General features: G+C 36.2%; 1 protein-coding gene across 1 annotated transcript; it reads right to left on the minus strand.

Annotated features, from left to right (window-relative positions):
- Positions 1–1151: 1151 nt before the first annotated feature.
- Positions 1152–20043, minus strand: LOC105331321 (WD repeat-containing protein 17). Its single transcript, XM_011433457.4, has 27 exons — positions 19814–20043; positions 18756–18930; positions 16885–17302; positions 16550–16798; positions 16161–16456; positions 15862–15975; positions 15635–15781; positions 15475–15557; positions 15303–15389; positions 14967–15055; positions 14723–14798; positions 14196–14398; positions 13828–13977; positions 13402–13535; positions 13047–13172; positions 12441–12596; positions 12290–12354; positions 11709–11936; positions 9617–9716; positions 8707–8843; positions 8370–8481; positions 7949–8090; positions 6668–6770; positions 5762–5863; positions 5565–5666; positions 5144–5333; positions 1152–4849 (listed from the first exon to the last, which is right to left on the minus strand). Exons 2-27 carry the CDS (start codon positions 18870–18872, stop codon positions 4730–4732), a joined length of 3846 nt encoding a protein of 1281 aa, XP_011431759.3. The 5' UTR covers positions 18873–18930; positions 19814–20043; the 3' UTR covers positions 1152–4729.
- Between the last annotated feature and the right edge of the window lie 48 nt (positions 20044–20091).

Genomic DNA, 20091 nt, shown 5'->3' on the forward strand with positions numbered 1-20091 from the left:
CCGGGGGCTTATCCCCCGTTCCGACGCCTATGAGTTACGTTATGTCACGATTTTAAAAACCATTTGTCAATAAAAAAAAAATAGTGCTGGTTTAAAAACAGAGACATATATTTCCACAATCACTAAAAAGTACATGTAGGCAATTCCGCATGTTTACGTTGCTTATTCGCAAACGAAACATACGCCAAAGAGTGTCCTGAATTGTACTGCAAATGGTCAACTTTAAAGACCGAGAAAATACCGAGACATGTCACATTTCTATCAATGGATTATTTGTATCGCTCTTTGAAGGCTTTCCACCTTTTTTTATTGCTCAATCAAATAAAACATACCCAGGGAAAATGCCCTATTTAGTTACGCTTATTTGAAAAAAAAGCAACAACAAAAAACGGAGCGTGGTTGCATATGAGCACTTTGACGCATATGTACTCATGTAATTGTACATATCATATTCAGTTAAATTTTTTGAGAATATTTACGCTTGTATATATGAAATTTTATATACCCACATATTTTTAAATAAACTTGGTGAATAACATCAACATTTTTTTCTTTGAAATTTACTGGAATAATACATGTGTATATTAATAAGAAACACTTTAAAAAAAGACAAAAATGAAATAAAAATGGTTATTTTATTAAGATAATGCCAGAAAAAATCTTTTCGTTAAACTTCAAAACTTCTATGGCCCCTATTGACCCCAAAGTGAAAAAGAATGAACAAACTGGGAATATCTTGATAGGTTGTTTCATATTCAAGGATTTTCAAACTGTTTTCTATGCCTCTCTTACGTACCTATTACCCTCCGAGAGGTTATGATTTGAAATCTATTGATTTTGATATATATTATAAAAAATACAATAAGCCTTTTGACTTAGGTAAGTTAAAATAGACAAGTACGTGAAGTACATTCACATGGCGAGGGTCACTCTGTAACCATTCAATCATTAATATATCAAGTGCTAAGAAATTATTTTTGACTCTTTTTTTTTAGGTGTATTCAACATCCAATAAGTTTTAGGCATTAATATCAATATATGGCTCAAGTTACCAATTTTAAGGAAAACTCCATGAAGATTGAGATCTCTTTCTCTTATTCTGCTATAATCTGGTTGAAATAATACATTTTTAAATAAAAAGAACCACAAAATATCTCTGCTTATGCATTTATTGTAAACAACATGGACGGCATAGAAATAATCAGTGAGTGAATAAATCAAGGAAAGGTTTATTATGCCTCACTGTCACTAACACCAACTCTCAGCCTCAAATCTGAGGTTTTACCTCAACTATATGGCCCTGTCTTTACAGGATATCAGAAGTATGTAAGGTAATTTCAGAATGTTGATGACATTGGGGTAAGGTGACAGTTTGGTACACAATGCAGTAACTGAACACAGTCAAATATTGAGGAGTGAGGTCTGGGGGTAATGCTGTTGTTGAAGCACAAGGTTCTGGGGATAATGCAACTGCTGAGGCATGGTAATAAAAAGAATAATGCTACTGTTTGGCGTGGGAATCTGAAAATAATGTATCTAAAGAGTTGTGGGGATTAATGGGTATTGCAACTGTGAGGTTTGGGGATCTGGGGACAATGCTACTGTTATATGGTAGGTATGGAGATCTGGGGATAATTCTACTGTTATATGGTAGGTATGGAGATCTGGGGATAATTCTACTGTTATATGGTAGGTATGGAGATCTGGGGATAATTCGACTGTTATATGATAGGTATGGAGATCTAGGGATAATGCTACTGTTATATGGTAGGCCTGGGGATCTGGGGATAATTCTACTGTTATATGGTAGGTATGGAGATCTGGGGATAATTCTACCGTTATATGGTAGGCCTGGGGATCTGGGGACAATGCTACTGTTGTAAGGTAGGTATGGAGATCTGGGGACAATGTTGCAGTTGTGGTGCAAAGATCTGTTGGAAAATTGCTGTTAAGTCATGGAGATCTGAAAATAATGCTTCTGTTGAGGAATGGGGATCAAGAGAAAATGTTGCTTTTGAGGTGTGGGGATCTGATATGATGCTACTGTTGAGGCGTGGATATGATGGGATAATGCTGGCGGCTATACCCTGAATACAGATAGCAAGGGAGCAAAGGTTGTCACTGCATTAAATAACTGTTATCTTTTCCAAAACACCATCTTAAGTACAAAGTACCATCTACACAAATAAAACATATCAGAATTAAGTCCTTTTAAAAGGATTCTATAACAACTGGACTGTTAAAGCCGCATTTTTGTATTCTGTTTCTGTAAAAAAAATTCCATGACTCTCAGAACTGCACCAGAATACACAACCATTTCTCTAAAAAAAAATGAGCTACTGTCTCTGATTATTCTTATATGTAAGACTACCTGGACACAAACAACTGTGATCCCCTATCACTGAATGCACATCATTTATGCTTATCTTTAATTAACTATCATTCGATGTACATAAGTATACCTATCTTTGATTAACTATCATTGGATGTACATAAGTTATACCTATCTTTAATTAACTATCATCGAATGTACATAAGTATACCTATCTTTAATTAACGATCATTGGATGCACATAAGTTATACATGTACCTATCTTTAATTAACGATCATGGGATGTACGTAAGCTATACCTATCTCTTAATAACTATCATTTGATGTATATAAGTTCTATCTACAGAAAACTGATACATAAAAAATCCAACACTATCTGTAATTTGTAATCAATACATATTGTAACATATTTAAAACAATAAACAAAGGAAATGACATGGAAATACACTTTTACAAGTAATAAATTATTAAAATTGAAAAAATTGATACATGTAATAACAATGCACCACATAGAATTCTAAACAAAATAAAAGTTATATTTCTTTTTTACAATCTGGGCTTAAATAATGTTTCTTGAAAAAAAAAGAAACATTGTACAACCAATCTACCTATTTCGTAATTATTCAAGTATCAAGTTAATGAAAAACTGAATAAAGACCAAACATTACATATCACAGTACACAGAGCGGTAACTCTCACAACATATAAAACATAAATATTATGCACCTGAATTTATAAAAACACAACCTGACGCATAAAAAAAGAACTGGCTGAGATCATCACAGAAGAATTGCAGATTAGAGCCACCAAGAAAAGAATATATGAAACACAGAAAATAGACTAGCAATCAAAAACAAATAGAAAAAAATAGCTACTAAAGACTTGTAAAAAATACTGTACAAGTATCACAGGTGAATTCACATGTTGACATGGAAGGAAAAGTAATAAAATCAATAATAAAAGTAAACATAACATCTCTTATCACTCTGTTGTCATCAGATGAAAACATTTTAATACTTATAGATGTGGAATCATATCAATTCTTTGTAGACTGTCAATATTTCTAAGGATTTTGGGGATTTCTTTTTTTGTGGAATTGCTTTTCCATAATTCAATGTGAATATTCATTCATGGATTAAAGGTTCCCATGAAGTCAACAAACATTCCACAGTATTAGGTAGGAAAGTGTCGTAGCACTGGCGAATGACAAATGGGACAATTATTATGTAACACCCTGTACATATTATCACCATTGTCATGCATTCTGTTGGGAAGCAAAGTGCTCATTGATATAACAGGTCGAGACCACTATATTTTGTGACGTCGGCATAAATTTGCATACTAAATTAGCCATCTGTTTACTATTATCGACAAACCAATCAGGTGAATGAGTTGCAAGGCATTGTGGGCTACTACAAGTTTCAGTGTATACAAAGCGTATTGAAAATATATACCATTTTGAATTGTCCTTTGGAAACTCATTTTGAATGATTTTTCAGAATTTATGAAATTAATATGGACAATTATGTCTGAACTTTAATTTCTATGCTCACATTTAAAAAATATTGCATATGAGGACTTATATCAACCTATTTAAATACCCCATTTTCAATGTTCAAAAGAGAGGTACGTCCTATAGAATTAGAAGCAGCGAGTACCGTTTTTCACGTGATATCCCATATTTAAGACAACATTTTTAGAATGCGCGTTGATATTTTCTTCAGGGACATTCATCAGAATGCCTAATTAACGGACAAAATACTAAATGCTGCACAGCTTGCGCTTCTGCGTTTGTATATTTGTGCATTTCTACTACCGTGGCTATTCACGTATGTTAAAAATGTACAGTTACCTGTATTTATTTTTAGTGCACAATGATAAAGTCACCAATACACAACTGTGCAGTTTTTTCATATCAAAACCTGTTTGTTCTTGTATGCGTATGTTTGTCAGTCGTTTGATACTGATCATTTTTGAAGCAACAATTGATCAACTAAAACAACAGTATTTTTCAATGTGAGCATGGAACAAAGTTAATGGTACGTAATCTTTCCTTTTTTACCTTCTAAAGAAAAAATCAAGATGTACAAACTTTCCGGCAAGCAATTAAATATTGTGAATAAAACAGACAAAAACCACGTGCGTCTGTTGGATCGTAAACACGTTGTAGACCGTCATGCATTGCAACTCATTCACTGGATTGGAGAATCTGTTTGACGAAAATACTGTCACGTGTTAAATAATGCTATCCATATAAGGTAGTGTACCCGACCTGTATAAGTAAGATGAAAAAATACAGAGCAGTGTGTCATTTGGAGAGTGGATGGGGGGAGGGGGCAGGATGGAATAAAGATACCAGTACTAGTCCATATATTTCACTGCCTCTTTCCACTATATTCAGAATGGATTGATTCTTAGTCCAGTGGCCAGGGGAGAGAAAGGATTGACTTTAGCCCACATCAGCGCTTCATTGGGTGACACTGCAGAGCGGCCATCTTCTAGGAAATAGGCCAAACCCTGAAACATACATCAACAATTACAAAAGTACACTGAGTTTACAGTATATACGTTAATAATAAGTAACAGTATATGTATTGCAATACTGACAAAACGAGACTAGATGACTTACAGAATCTCAGATTAATGTTGATTAAGGGTATTAATAATATTGATGTAAGACTGTCCATTCTAACACAAAACTAACTTAATTATGTATTTCGGTTTCATAAGGCGTCAATCTATGCCAATCACTACCACAACTTCCATTCTTCAATATGTATGTAAGTTTGACCAACATTTCCTACTACAGACCTGGACCCTGTGCTGAGATATACAGGACACATGGACGTCCGAGTGAGACGAGAGGCGAGAGCTAGAGGCGCAGTCTGGGCCCGTTCTGTCACTGTGATTATCTCCCCCTGATTTACGCAGCAACTCCTCGTACTTCTGTACGACCTCCGGTGAGGTCATTACTCGGGACAACTCCAGGGGCTCAGGGAAACTGGGGAACAGAAAAAGATTGTATAATAAAACTGTATATCTACATGTAGGTACATTTAAACATGCCAGAGCAATGACACTCCTATACTATCCAAACACATGCAACCAGTCAAAAAATGAAGCAATAATTAAAGCAAAATGGATTTGATTTTGACATACTTGTACATATATAAACTCATTATGAGTATTTGAAAAACAAAAGTTGAAGAAGTTGAGATAAACAATGAGTCACCAGTTGGCTTTAGCCTTGCATATTGTGTCCCAAGCTTCCAACTCTCTGCTGACAGATTCCTCCGTTATAGGTAGTCGCAATCCAGCTTTACTCACGATGTTTCTACCAAGGTAATGCATAAAATTCTTTATCTTGCAAACAAAACCAAACTGATGACAGTAAATTACAGTATCACCCCTGTACAACATATGGCTTACCTTGCATGTCTTAACAGTGGCCCCACAATTTCATCATACCCTAATCTTACAGCCATTAATGATCCAAAATAGGCACAGAGGCACAGTAACTCCATTCTGTATCTGTCAATGATAAAGAATACATGTATTATTGGCCATTTTTTGCATTTTGTATTTGATGCATGTATCATTTCAAAAATAAACATTTAAGGACAACATTTTTGAAGTGGTTCTTGTAGTTTTAAGTGCATTAATTGTTCCAGCTTTAATTTCTGTAGTTACTGTATATAAGTTGTTCTAGCTTTGGTTGCTGTTGGTTAGGTACATTTAATGTACATTTGGTTTATCTACACTTACTGTTCTAGCTTTGGTTGCTGTAGTTTATCTACACTTACTGTTCTAGCTTTGGTTGCTGTAGTTTATCTACACTTACTGTTCTAGCTTTGGTTGCTGTAGTTTATCTACACTTACTGTTCTAGCTTTGGTTGCTGTAGTTTATCTACACTTACTGTTCTAGCTTTGGTTGCTGTAGTTTATCTACACTTACTGTTCTAGCTTTGGTTGCTGTAGTTTATCTACACTTACTGTTCTAGCTTTGGTTGCTGTAGTTTATCTACACTTACTGTTCTAGCTTTGGTTGCTGTAGTTTATCTACACTTACTGTTCTAGCTTTGGTTGCTGTAGTATATCTACACTTACTGTTCTAGCTTTGGTTGCTGTAGTATATCGACACTTACTGTTCTAGCTTTGGTTGCTGTAGTTTATCTACACTTACTGTTCTAGCTTTGGTTGCTGTAGTTTATCTACACTTACTGTTCTAGCTTTGGTTGCTGTAGTTTATCTACACTTACTGTTCTAGCTTTGGTTGCTGTAGTTTATCTACACTTACTGTTCTAGCTTTGGTTGCTGTAGTTTATCTGCACTTACTGTTCTAGCTTTGGTTGCTGTAGTTTATCTGCACGGATGGAGCTCATGAACTGAAGGATTGGATAGATATCATCCAGGGAATATCTTCCTTTTGACATGGAAGCTAAAATATGAGAAATAATGCTTAAAGGGGCATTGTTATGATTTTGTGCTCAAAATTTCCAACTTAATTGTCCATTTGTAATGTTTACATTGCCTAAACTAATGGTCAACCAAAAATTTTTACGTTATACAAGAAAAGTATAAAGTTTACAATTCTTTGACATGTGAAAAAAGCTCTTTCCATTTATTTGTTCACAAAGGTTACTGTAAACGTCTTCAATTCCACGTGTCTAAAATTTCAGGATTTCCTGTGTTAGTACCTTTCACGGTGTTTTTAATTTCACGGCCAATCGGTTTCATTTTAAATGAAGATTGAAAAAACATATATGATATGTAACTAACATATTACCATACATTTTACATTGTTTTTCTTTGGAATCACGTTAATTTACTGCCCTAAATCCGTAAAAAACTATTAGAAAAATAATTTAACTATTTTATTGAAGATAATACGCACTATTGTTTATTGCGCCTCCAACATTTTGAGGTTGAAAATTCGGGGGGGGGGGGGGGGGGTAATCTGTTTAAAAACTGTACCACTTTATAATCATTTAATCTTAAAAGACAACTGCTCAATATGAATGCCAACCGCAAACAACCCGCAGGGTGTACAGGAATCTTTGAAGATGTCCGAAATGATGAGTTGCAATTAGCACACGTATTAACAACAATGGCTTCGATAGGGCCGCAGAGCTGATGGGTGATAAAAGAAAAAGGTGAATCGAATGTTCCGTTATAATTAGTTGTTTAATTAACATTAATCATACATAATATTTATGCCTGCGTTTTTAAAAGTGCTATAATTACCATAGGGAAGTGGTTATTTAGGCCCCACTTACGCACACATCTATCAATAACATCTGTAATGGCGGCATACACGGAGATTACAAATACACAGTGAATGTTCACGGTGGCTTAATATTCACGGAAAATTGTCTGACCGTGAACATAGTGAAATTAAAAACACCGTAATGTTTTCCACGTCTACAAATAAAAGTTTTAATTGTAAATTTTTCTGTATTTTCATACATGAGACTATGCCCCTTTAAAGCAGAATGTCACTGGACAAGAAAGTAACAATTTCTTCTATATCATTTATAAACATATTGTTTCACAATAAGTTGCTGCATCTATGCGTTTTGTAAGGGCTTGTCACACAAACAAACTGAGACTGCCTACCTTTGATGTACTCTAATCCGATCTCTAGAGCGACCTCTGGTGTTGATGAGACAACATAATACCGAATACAGTCCACCGGCTTTATCTGATTCTTCAAAGTTTCTGCTTCATGTAAACATTCCTCTAATGAAGGGAGAGATGCCTGTTGTATAAAACATGTAGAATGCATGATGTGTACCAGGTATACATGTATTGAGAATGAGCATATTTATCATTGAACAATTTAGATCATGAATAAACAGGTGTAGGATTCTATCAATGTATACCTATATACATACTTATATACATATATGTTTATGAAGTAGAAGCTAATGAGGTAATAAGGTAGATCATGAGTCTCCTCTCCATCTTGGAAAAATAATTTGAACTACTCCACTTATTGGCTTAAAATAACTAGACACACTTTTACTGGCCTACGTACCTTAGTATGGAGGTAGTTGATTTCATCACGGCTGGCAGCACACTTGGCACAGCACCGGATCACCAGGTCTCGGTTCTCTGGGATCAGCTTCAGCAGGTCAACAGCTAGCTCCCTGTACGACAAGGGGATCAATCATCTGACACAGCAGACATCAAACACCCAAATACCTAACTAATCAGACAACTAATACACAACTCATTTGTAATTTTATGTACATTTTCCTTTCCCTTTTTAACAAAATAACCATTCATTTCAACTGTACAAAGATCCATTACTCTCTAGAATCCATGAGCTGAAATGATTATTGTGCTGCTGAAGAGATCCGACGAATTCTTACCATTTCCCGAGATGTTCACACCTCCGAGACAAATACTCCAGGGCTTGGTGGGTTTGTTTGGACACGTTACCAAGGACAACACCCACTGATGCTGCCAGCTCCAACTCATGACCCTGGATCAGGCACTGCACAGCTTGCTGTCAATGAGAGCAAAGATTAAAAGATTACTCATGTGAAGATATCAAAAGTTCTAGTATCAGAAAATAGAATTCATTTTGAATTCCGGAAATCAGATACCATTACCATTACAAAAGAGTAACATATGAAATGATGACCATTTTGATCTTGGTCAGTACGATAAAGAATTTACGTATATCAATTGTAAACTGTTATGAATACATAGCCAAAACACGATTTTGTCCCACTCTTTAATTTGTATGTACCTATTACAACTCAAAAAAGCCACGCTGAGTCACTTATGATGCATTCATAATAGTCCAAGAGAGGGCATAAAAAATAGCATTCCTTTCCTTAGCACTCTACTTTTGCTAATCAATCTTAAAACAGCAGTGTTTGAACCTCATTAACGAAACTTTTAGCACTGATATCAGTATTAGACCTCTAATCAATAGATTTCATTTTTAGATTATCATATATCCATTTATTTCTGAGACTGTCTATTAATTTTGGTCTTTTTCCGATCTCTTTCAATGTCATTTTCTTATTTTATACAAAAATATAATAGGCAGAAAATATATCCAGTATTGTTTACTATTAAAAACTTTTAAAATTGCAAAAAAAAAATCTGGCACAAATGGATAAGATTACATTTTATTTACCCTATTTTTGCAAATTTTGAGACAGAACACTCCCCCCCCCTCCCCAAGACATATTTCTGGGTATTTCAAATACAGGTACATTATTTTTGCATTGATCGGGTAACTCCCAGAGTTCCCTGATAAGACTGTACCTGACAATCATCCACAGACATGTGACAACAGGCAGCCAGGACGGGGGATCCGTTGTGGAAGTACCAGTCGGCCAACTTCTGAACGGTACCGGTCAACAACCTACAATAGACAAGCAGGTCAATCACAGTGTTCCTCATACAAGCCTAGGCCATTGGAACTCAAAACCTGGGGGGTAAGGGCAAAAGTCCACAAAACTCAATACTTTTTCCACAAAATGTTTAGCTACTGTAAAAACGGTTAACTAAAGGCATGGGAAATTTACACTAGTTACGCGGAAATCCGCCAAGGGTTTATGGGGAGCAAAGTGGACCGAAAACCCTTGGCTAGCGAAGATGGCGGAAAGCTTACAATAGTGCTGAAACGAATACCATAAATCAGTATTCGAATATTAGTGAGTGCTATTCGATTCGTATTCGAATATTCGTAGACGTCATAGACAAGGTATTAAGCATATTTGATAGTTTGTATTACTAAGTGGGTATATGTGTAGACTTCTTAAACATGTCTGTTCGAAGTTGACATTTAATGCACAAGTATCCATTGAATTAGGTGCGCCTTTATTTTTTAATGCAAATAATAATATACTTAATTTTTTTTTAAATTTCCATCAACTAAAATCAAAAGATTTATTACTTCTTTAATAATATACTGCAGTCCTGACTCCTGCATCAGACCGATACGTAACTTCGTAAGCCATTCCAAATATTTCTGCCATGTTTGATACAGCTAGTATTAATCAAAGTACTGAAGAACTGACGGGAGTTGATTTTGTCGATGTTTATTTATTTTAAAATCAATGATATGTTATTTTGCATGACAAGTACATGTATACGTAGTTTCTAATTTGAATTACGCATATTTTTATAATATGAATTTTTGAACTTTTTCGACTAGAATGTCGAGAAACCTCCACATGAATCATGTTAAATAATATTTAAGGATAAAATTAATTCAATCAAACTATGTATCACTGGTAAAAATATTTCTCGAAAATTGTATGGATCCAAGCAATATTGAACTCTAGTCTCGTTCAACCAAACGCTCGGCTGACACCGTAAATCTCCGACAAGGGTTTACGGAGACAGCCGAGCGTCGAGTTGAACGAGACTATATTGAACTCTGGCGTAGGAATACATATGACTACAAAAAATATTTAAATTGTTCGTGCCATTTAAAATCTGACTATTTTTAAGGTATTTGTAAATAAGTTTCCTTGAAAAACAATGCTTTATCATACATTACATCATTACATACATACATAATTCATCAATTATTTTCAAGAACTAAGTCTTGTCAGGAGCAATGATTTGTGCTGAGGTCCAAACACTGTTTCACTTTCGGTTTGTCCGAGTGACTGCATAGGAGAGTTGATTAAAAATCAACTCCCAAAAAGAAAACCAATGACGCTTATAATTCCGGAAATGTTCTGTTTAACTTTCGGTGTATCTTTCAATATTAACTCTCTGTAGCTCATAGTTGTTCAAACATTTAAGCAAATTATTTCTTCGTCTGATATGAATTGAAAAATCCAGAATGTTTCCGTTCAATGTAAACCCTGCTCTTACTTTCAATGTAAACAAGCATGGCGGAAGAGTCTATTACTGGGTTAAGTAATAGACTCTACCAAACGTGGCTTTGTCTTTACTTTCATTCAGAGTAAAATGTTTCCAGCTTCTCTTTTCCATCGTAACAAAATAAAACGACGCTGCATAGTTTTCAGTGCTTAATATGGGTGTTAAACATGTGATTGAATATTCGAATGCTAAATCTACATTCGAATATTAGAAATTTACTATTCATTCGCGAATATTCGAACATTCGTTTCAGCACTAGTTTACATGTACAACCACAAAAATACCTTGCACTTATGGTTAAAAATTTCAAAACTTTATAGTGGTATTAAAATCATGCATCCATATAATTAATATCCATGCATATTGTTTGACTAGAGAAAAAGTATTTACTCACCAGCATAAATGCTAGTAACCACTTTTACAGCATACATAACAAATGCCTTTGGAACAGGCTATAAAGCTCACTTTAAGTAGGATTTGTATTTGGTTCAGTATGTATAACCCCTAACAAACTTACATTTGGTAAGATTTCTTTGGTTTTATTCCATTGCACAATCCCTTGTCTGTATGATCTGTCTGGGTCATTTCATCAAATATCCCCTCACAGGCAACTTGAGCGGCTAGCACCGCATCAGACAGCTGTCCACGGGCGCAGGAGAACTCGACCAGGGCTTCAGGGTCCCCGATAGCTGTACAGAACGGGATCAGGTTCTCATCATCTTCTTTGGCCAAAAACTTTGTATATCTGTAAGAAAGATAAAAGGTTCAATTCTAATAGTAAAATATAAAGATATTGGCAAAATAAACAGATACAATAAGAGTGTTTTCAGACAAACAACATATTGATTTCAGAATTTTTGTCGTAACCAAACGAAATTTTTTTGATCATTTTTCATTAATTTTATGACCTTAACCTTTTCTGTCACAAAATTTTAAAGTTGGAGGGAAATTAAAAGCCGTAGACTGGAGGCCAAGAATCCCAAATCTTACACATCTCAGAGGCACTAAGAACATTCAGTATAGGATTCTGAGTTCATATAAATTCTGGTGCATTGTACATGTGTTTCCTTATTGCCAAATCAGACAAACTTAGCTTACCGTTTTGTTATAGATTTCCAGTATTCTAATGAAACACCTGGGGCAACTGCAATGGCTCTCTCCCACTGCAAAAAAAGTAATATGGGGTCAAATAAACATAACTTGCTCCTGGACAATGAGGTCACTAAAACAACGTTTGATGGTGACCGACCTCTCCCAGCTCCACCAAAAGTTCACAGTATCTCTGGAGGTTCCCCAGCCGGATGTAGATTTTGGCAGCTTCCCGAAGCCTGGCTTCTCTGGACATACTTCCTATGCCCCCACCAAACGACAGCATCTTGGCCATCTCGTGCTCCTGGGCCTCAGACTGAAATAATGTAAACATCACAGCATCAATCAATATATTTCTTTGTAAAATATTTCAAATTTTAGTAATACATCTACGCCAAATGACAGTATCTTGACCATCTCATGCTTCTAGGCCTCAGACTAAAATAACATGAGAGTCTGGTCACTTAATGCAGATATCAGAGCACTAATCCATATATAAATATTTACAGTAGTTCCATGTCAGTTGTCAGGTAGGATTATTACGATACATTAAAGAAAACAATCTGTACAGTCAGGGACTCTCTCCTCATTCCTATTTTTCAGATGCAAATGTTTAACAATCTCTTACCTAGGATTTACAAATTTTTTAATCATCCGATCACAATGTACATACAGATATACTGTTGCTAATAGTTCTATAGAAATTTTCATTATCACATGGTGATAGGAAAAGTTAAACCCCTGAATTAAATCCTGAATCACTCACAGCCTTAAACTTGGTCAGGTGCTTGACGTGCATGATGCCTTTCTTGTACCTCTCGGACAGGAGAGAGTCGTCCAGCCCTTTCACCACGGAGACCAGCTCCCACAGGTTATCTGCCCCTGTCGGTGGCTGAAAGAAGTCAATGTTGAAGTACAAGATTGATATATAGTAATACAAGTCCACTATCTATAAAAACACATGTATCTACACAAGAGAGCAATTTTGTTGAGGCGTTTATCAAAAGAAACTGCTTATATCTTTGAAATACATGTAAATCTAAACAATAATTCATACATATGTACAGTCTATAACAAAGAAATGATTCATCAAAAGCATCAGTACTGATTTTGTTCCTTACACTGAAGAACTTGGAACACAGTTTGACTAGTCTCTCTTTGTTGTTGCAAGGAAGACCTGCTTCCATTTCCGCCTTGATATCTTTACTTCCTTTCCCACATAACATAGGGGGGTTTCCTAATGCCATGGCAGAATCTGAACAATCATATAAGTCAAAATTCCTATTAACTATAAGCATAGTTCATTAACCATCTAAACAAATATTCTGGCCAATGAGTAGTTTTAGTGTTATAGTTGACACTGTTCTTTAACACTGTGAAACAAGATTTGACCCATGGTGTAATGAATAGACAAACAAATCTCTATGTCAGCAATAGATGACCCATAGTTTAATGTGTAGGCCTCCATATGTTCTTTGTGAATTCAACACATACATATACATATACTAGTATTTACTAGTGAAACAAACATGAATCAATCTACTGACCTGTGGTTCCCACAACGCTGGCCCAGGGTTTGCCGGTCAAGATGTTGAGTTCGATGGGCTGAACCAAGGAATTGAGGGACCACAGTCTGACTGTTGAGTCTCTGGAGGAGGAGGCCATCAGAAAGGGGCGCTCTGGGTGACTCGTCAGTCCTGTAACAATCAAACACAAAATCGATTACCTTGACTTATAGTCACAAACATCAATAAGGGTACTCAGGGTGACTTGTCTGTCCTTTAGCAGACACCTCATGACAAATCAGAGAGAATCGATAATCCCAGCCCAGCAGGGTCTCTATTAGAGATGTTTACAGCGTTATATGAGAACATTTCATTGCTGGATAATCCCGTGACTAGGTTAGAGTACAGACCGTAAACATCAGCACCGTGGTCCAGTAGAGTCTCCACACACGCCCCGTCTCGGATATCCCAGATCCGGATCTTGTAATCCCAGCTCCCCGACACCAGCAGGTACGGGATCTCCGAGTTCCACATGATCCCCCTCACTGGCCCCTCGTGGCCTCGTAGCACTTGGAAACAGGATTCTTGGGAATAATCCCACACATGGATCGTGCTGTAAATAATATGAAGCCCATACACTAATCAGATACAGTCAAACTTCGTTATCTTGAACTAGATGGGACTGTTTAAAACTTCAAGATATCAGAGTATTTGAGATATCAAGGGTAAAATACTGAATAAATAAGTGGTTCTGACTTACAAATCACTTTGGCATATCCATTGTGTTCAAGATATCAGTTTTGAGATATCGAAGTTCAACTGTATACATATTTATTATTTATCAATTTTGTAAAAACTTGTTCCATAAGTTTTTCATTTGATTTGATATACTGATTAAGAAATTGATAAAAAAACTAAGTTTCTAAAGATAATCTACCTGTCATCAGAGCCACTAGCCAGCATGCCCTCCTTCAAGGGAGACCACTTTATATGGAATACTTTAGCAGTATGACCTAAACAAGTGCAAGTTAACAAGTTAAACAAAATAACAATCAAAATAATAAATTTTGAAACCATGTTCACCATGTTTACCATTTTAAATCCAGATTTTACATACATGTACTGCTGAAATATTGAAACCCATTGCCTTGAAATATTGGATCTCCAGTTCAAAAATATACCTGAGAAAATTTTTAATGGCTGATCAGTGATGGTAGCTAAATAATAAATCCTGACAAGTTTATCTTCACAACCAGTGGCCATCATGTCTCTGAAATTCACAAACAGAAGATGATTGTACAACACTACCTGTAGAACAGAAATGCATTCAAATGGTGATATACATATGTACAGGTCAAAGATCTTCTCTAATGTATAAAGAAAAGATATAGAAAAGTTGACAGAGCTCTAAATTGGCAAGAACTGAGTTTATTGGGTACATGTATTGAGGCATTTCATATCTGAGTCAGAACCTGGTAATTAGATGTTACTAATTAGAATTCTTAATCATTCTTTACTTGTTTTCTGGGCTCCAATCACAGCCATACACTGGAGCTGGGTGCTTGTACTTCTGGACAATCTCGCCATTCACTTGTCTGATAATACTGCAGGAGAAAATGTACCAAAGTAACATACCGTAAGTTTACAATCTTACAGTGTCAACAAGCATTCTTTCTAGAGTGGACTTACCAGTATCCATCAGCACCGGCAGACATAATTCGCTTAGAATCCTTCTGATTCCAGGCGACACAGAATATGGCTGTTTTATTTGTCTACAAAACAAAGAAAATATAAATCCCACTGAACCATGTGCTGTTGTAAATGACAGAGATTGACAGGTGTCACTCACATCCTGAAACCTCTGTATGATCCGCCCCTTGCCAACGTCCCAGATAAACATGCCATGCTTGGAGGTACTGGCTACAATGCAGTTCAAATCTCCAGGGGCCCAAGACAGGGAGTAAACCACACCCTCATTTCCTGGGGAACTGTTAATCTAAATATTTATAGAGGTATTAGATCATTGACAACTGATGAATCAACTCATTCAAGATCATTAAATATGTGCCTCCTTACTGCAGTCATGGAGGTGATGTCCCACAGTTTGATGGTACCATCAAAGCTGCCTGTTGCCAGGATGTCTCTGTTGTAAGGACAGAACTTGCAGTCAAATATAGTCTCTATGTGGCCCTGTGTCAAAATACAGACCAGGTAAGTCAAACACAAATCATCAAACAATTATTGCACCTTATGTATGTTGAATCTACAGTACATTTACTTGAACTACCATGCTACATAACAGTCTCTCTCCCTCTTTGCATTACAACACAGTGTCCACTTTGCTGGGACCAATGTCCCTCTTTACAGATACTCACCTGATCCCGGAGGAAATCCCATTTCCTTCCACCCAGATCATACAGGCCTACACCTCCATCCAGGAATGCGCATACAATCTTAGCGGGTGGAAGAACAAAGTGTGAGCTGTTGGTGCTGGCCGGAGTGAGGGTAGGGCTGGTGGAGGACACCTGGCCATCCCTCACATCCTTTACCCTGGAGTGATGCTCCACATTTATTGTCTGAAGGGCATGTATCCCCGTTTTCTTTATCCTGATGTTTTCTATAGGTGTTGACTTTGATACATTCCACATTCTTAGAATTCCACTTTTGACATCTAAATAATATTTACAAAATGATATAATATTTGTATTTTTCATGTAAAGAAAAAGCAGGATCCAGGTAAAATATTAAGCAAGTAATCTCTGACCCCCTGTGACAAACATCCCCGGGGCCCCAGAGATCCAGGCTAGGGTGTGGACATTGGCAGCAGCACTGGGCAGCTTGAACTCTGTGATGACGGTCCCGGAAACCGTGTCTATCAGGCGCACTGGGTGGAACGTGTTGGTCATGATCAGATAGTCAGCGGACAGGGGGTCCCACTCCAGGGCAGTAACTGGGTCATCCTCATCTTCATCCTCACTCTCTGGCCGACATATTCCCTTCTGACTTTTTCCTCCTAAGTATATGAAAATATCTTTCTGACAGAACAAAAATAAGCAAATTTTTTGTAACTAAAAGTTCCATAAGAAAATCACAACATACCTATGTTGCATATTGATATACTTCCATCCAGGTGACCTAGTGCAACTCTGTTTGGGTTTTTGGGATGCCATCTGAACTGACAGACAGAAGAGCTAAATCCCGAGGCCTCCTTGATGGTCTGAAGCTTTTGTTCTGTAGAGTAGGCCCAAACGTACAGAGGTCCCGACCCCTGGATGAAGCACACAGCATCACTACCCTTGACGGAGGTCCAGCCCACAGCTTTGGGTGGGTCTCGGGTCACCACATCAAGCTTGGCCACCACATACTGTGTAGCTATGTTCCACACTATGACCTTTTTATCTGCCCCTGTTGTTGCTATCAGGTCTGAATTTGTGGGGTGAAACTTGACACAGTTGATGGTTTTTGTGTGTTCTGACATGATGGAAATCAACCGGAACTCATTGAATTTTCTATCAAGCTGGAAGAAAACATAATGGGCATGATTTGAATAGATTTCTTTTCAAAACAAGCATGCATTAATAAAAAGAAATGTAAACTGGAAAAGTAGTGGTTTTGGCTGGAGCATAGAGCATGATCAAAGTTTCACAATATGTTGAAAATCAGGCATTTGTCACCATTCTTCAATTACTGTTTATATTGATACATGATAAAATATTATATTATCATTGCTATAATAAGCATAATTATGGCAAATTTGGATTTTTTCTAATATGGAGTATATGCTGATGAAGCATGTATAATTATTCATAAATGTCTTAATGCAATTACATGTACTTGCATAACAATATTGGAAATATACTGTAAAACGAGAAAATTTGGCGCATACGTATTTTAGCGCAAACGCAAGTGCCAGTACATTAGCGCAATTATATTTTAGCGCATGCATCTTTTCTTTTAAAAAATACATAAAATGTTGTTGTTTGATAAACGATCACGCCCAAAATTTAGTTCTGTGTTCACTCAAGCACGGGAACACAACGACTTTGATTTCTATCTCGCATGCACGGTAAACTGTCGTTGAGAACAATACACTTACTTTTGTGTAAATCGTCAGTAGATAGATTTGAAAATTTCATTTATTGGCGATGATGTGTAATTTTTGTTGGTAAACAAATTTGAGTTATCGGACTTTGAATTTAACTTGTCGACTTGGATAACACTAGAAGAGTCCCGAAACTAAAAGTGAAATACCATGAGTTTCGATCACCATGAGAGAATCATTTTACATTAAAAAAACACAAAAAATAGGTATCGTCTTGTTATCTTTATATCCACTAATCAGAGATCAAAGAAATATGATCAATCATGTACATGTATTGTCAGCGTTAACGATCGCCACGCTTAATCACATTTTCACCTCGAGGCGCTAAATGGAAGTGGCATGGTAGAAGCCCAATTTTCAAGGTGCTAATGAGAGATATTAAAAAGCAATTAAAATTGAATTAATAAATCCATGTTTAGGCACTTATACCCGATATCCCATACCGTTTACCTGTGTAATTGTTTAAACAAACACAACCGACAGCATCTGAATGAACACTTCTATATAGCCTTAATAATGGACTAACGTTATTATTTTGCAACTTTAAGAAATTTAATACATATGGAAAATCGTTGGCGCACTATTAATTTTAGCACTCAGAGGCAGTTGCGCCAAAGGCGCTAAAATTTGTAGTGCGCCATATTTTCTCGTTTTACAGTATTGAAATTGAACTTATGTGATTTTGTGAATTATTGGGAATAAACTCTAAATGTTCAGATAATAGAAGCACAGAAGGTGGATGTATGGTACATGGACATTCCTCAGAAATGCCAAATATGGAACCAATTTTTGTGAGAAAAATTAATTTCAACCATCTAAATAAATTAACAACAATTTTGAAAAATAAGGGAAACCTCTAATAAGCTACCTGATAGATGTACATGGCCAGTGTGGCACAGTAGACAAAGCGGTCGCCACTGGTAGCCACCACGTCATTGTTCCATGGCTGGCACCCTGCGGGCAGCAGACCCACCTGTCTCACCATTACTCACAGCGTTTCCAGCTGCCACAACATACAACTACAACCTTGGGCATCAATGAACCTGAAAATATGTAACAAAGAAAAAGAGATTAATTTATACATGTAGTTTGTAATTGGGGATGCAGTTTTCCAATATTTCTAATGTGTATTCAAAGGCAAATTTCAACAAAAATGTTGAAACAGAATCTGACATGTACAAGGCATAGAGGAACAATAATCATAGAAATTTTTACTCTAAGCTCATGGACTCATGTGAACAGGTAGATAAAGAAATGGACCAGATACCCCGAGTAATCTGCATGCCGCTGACACAGCAGATTTATACATTCTGGCATGCACATACCCATATATATGGCCGGTAATTACTGTGGTTTCATCAATATTCGTTGAATACCAATTTTCGTGGATTTCGTTGTTTAGTTGATCCACAAAATTAAATGTTCATTGAAGTGCAATTTTTATTAACATTTTGTATTGATACTGGGTCATTGGCCACGAATTTACGTATCCTTGAAACTGTGATTTTCACTTTATCCACGAAAACTGATGCCCTTGAAAATTAATGAAACCACAGTATTCAATTGTCAAATAAGCATAGTTTAGACATGATCAAACTGTATTCATAGCAATATTACATTATTTATAATCAAAGTTGAGGGTGTATTGGGCATTTTATTTATAGTCAGAAAAATCATTGACCAGTCTTTATTTAACATCAAACTGTATAGAAGTCAATGAAACAATTACGAAAAAAACAAAACACCATAATGTAGTGAATATTTACACATACTTACACTGTTAATGTTTGCTTATACCTACTTACCATGACTTACCACTGCTTTGTGTATCGGTGCCAAAGGTCATATCTAAAACTGATAACAACTATTATAGCTATCAAAACTGGACATTTTCTACATTAGGTAGGTAAAAAACTAATGGATTACCATCAATGGTTCAAACTGTCACAAAACAAATGTTGTGTTCTCGTTTCATTGCTCTCCATGCTACCATCTTTGTCACGTGATCAAGCTTTCTCGGGTAGAGGTTTCCCGCGAAAGTTAAAAAGTTGCGGTTTGATACTTATCCTTTAACACGTCGTTTTTTTTCAACGTTCTTAATGACTTGTATTTACCGTATTGACCAATCTGTACTTTACATACTTAACGTTACACACATTTCTTCGTAAGATTTAGAAAGTAACTTCACTTTTCGATCAGTATAT

Source organism: Magallana gigas, chromosome 2 (genome assembly GCF_963853765.1).
Source record: "Magallana gigas chromosome 2, xbMagGiga1.1, whole genome shotgun sequence".
NCBI classification, from domain to species: domain Eukaryota; kingdom Metazoa; phylum Mollusca; class Bivalvia; order Ostreida; family Ostreidae; genus Magallana; species Magallana gigas.

Coding starts and splice junctions, on each gene's coding strand:
- LOC105331321 (XM_011433457.4), bottom strand. CDS start 18,872: ATGGTGAGACAGGTGGGTCTGCTGCCCGCAGGGTGCCAGCCATGGAAC. Junction 14,799..14,966: donor GCCATTAAAAATTTTCTCAG/GTATATTTTTGA, acceptor GCACTTGTTTAG/GTCATACTGCTAAAGTATTC. Junction 9,717..11,708: donor CCAAAGAAATCTTACCAAAT/GTAAGTTTGTTA, acceptor TGTCTATTGTAG/GTTGTTGACCGGTACCGTTC.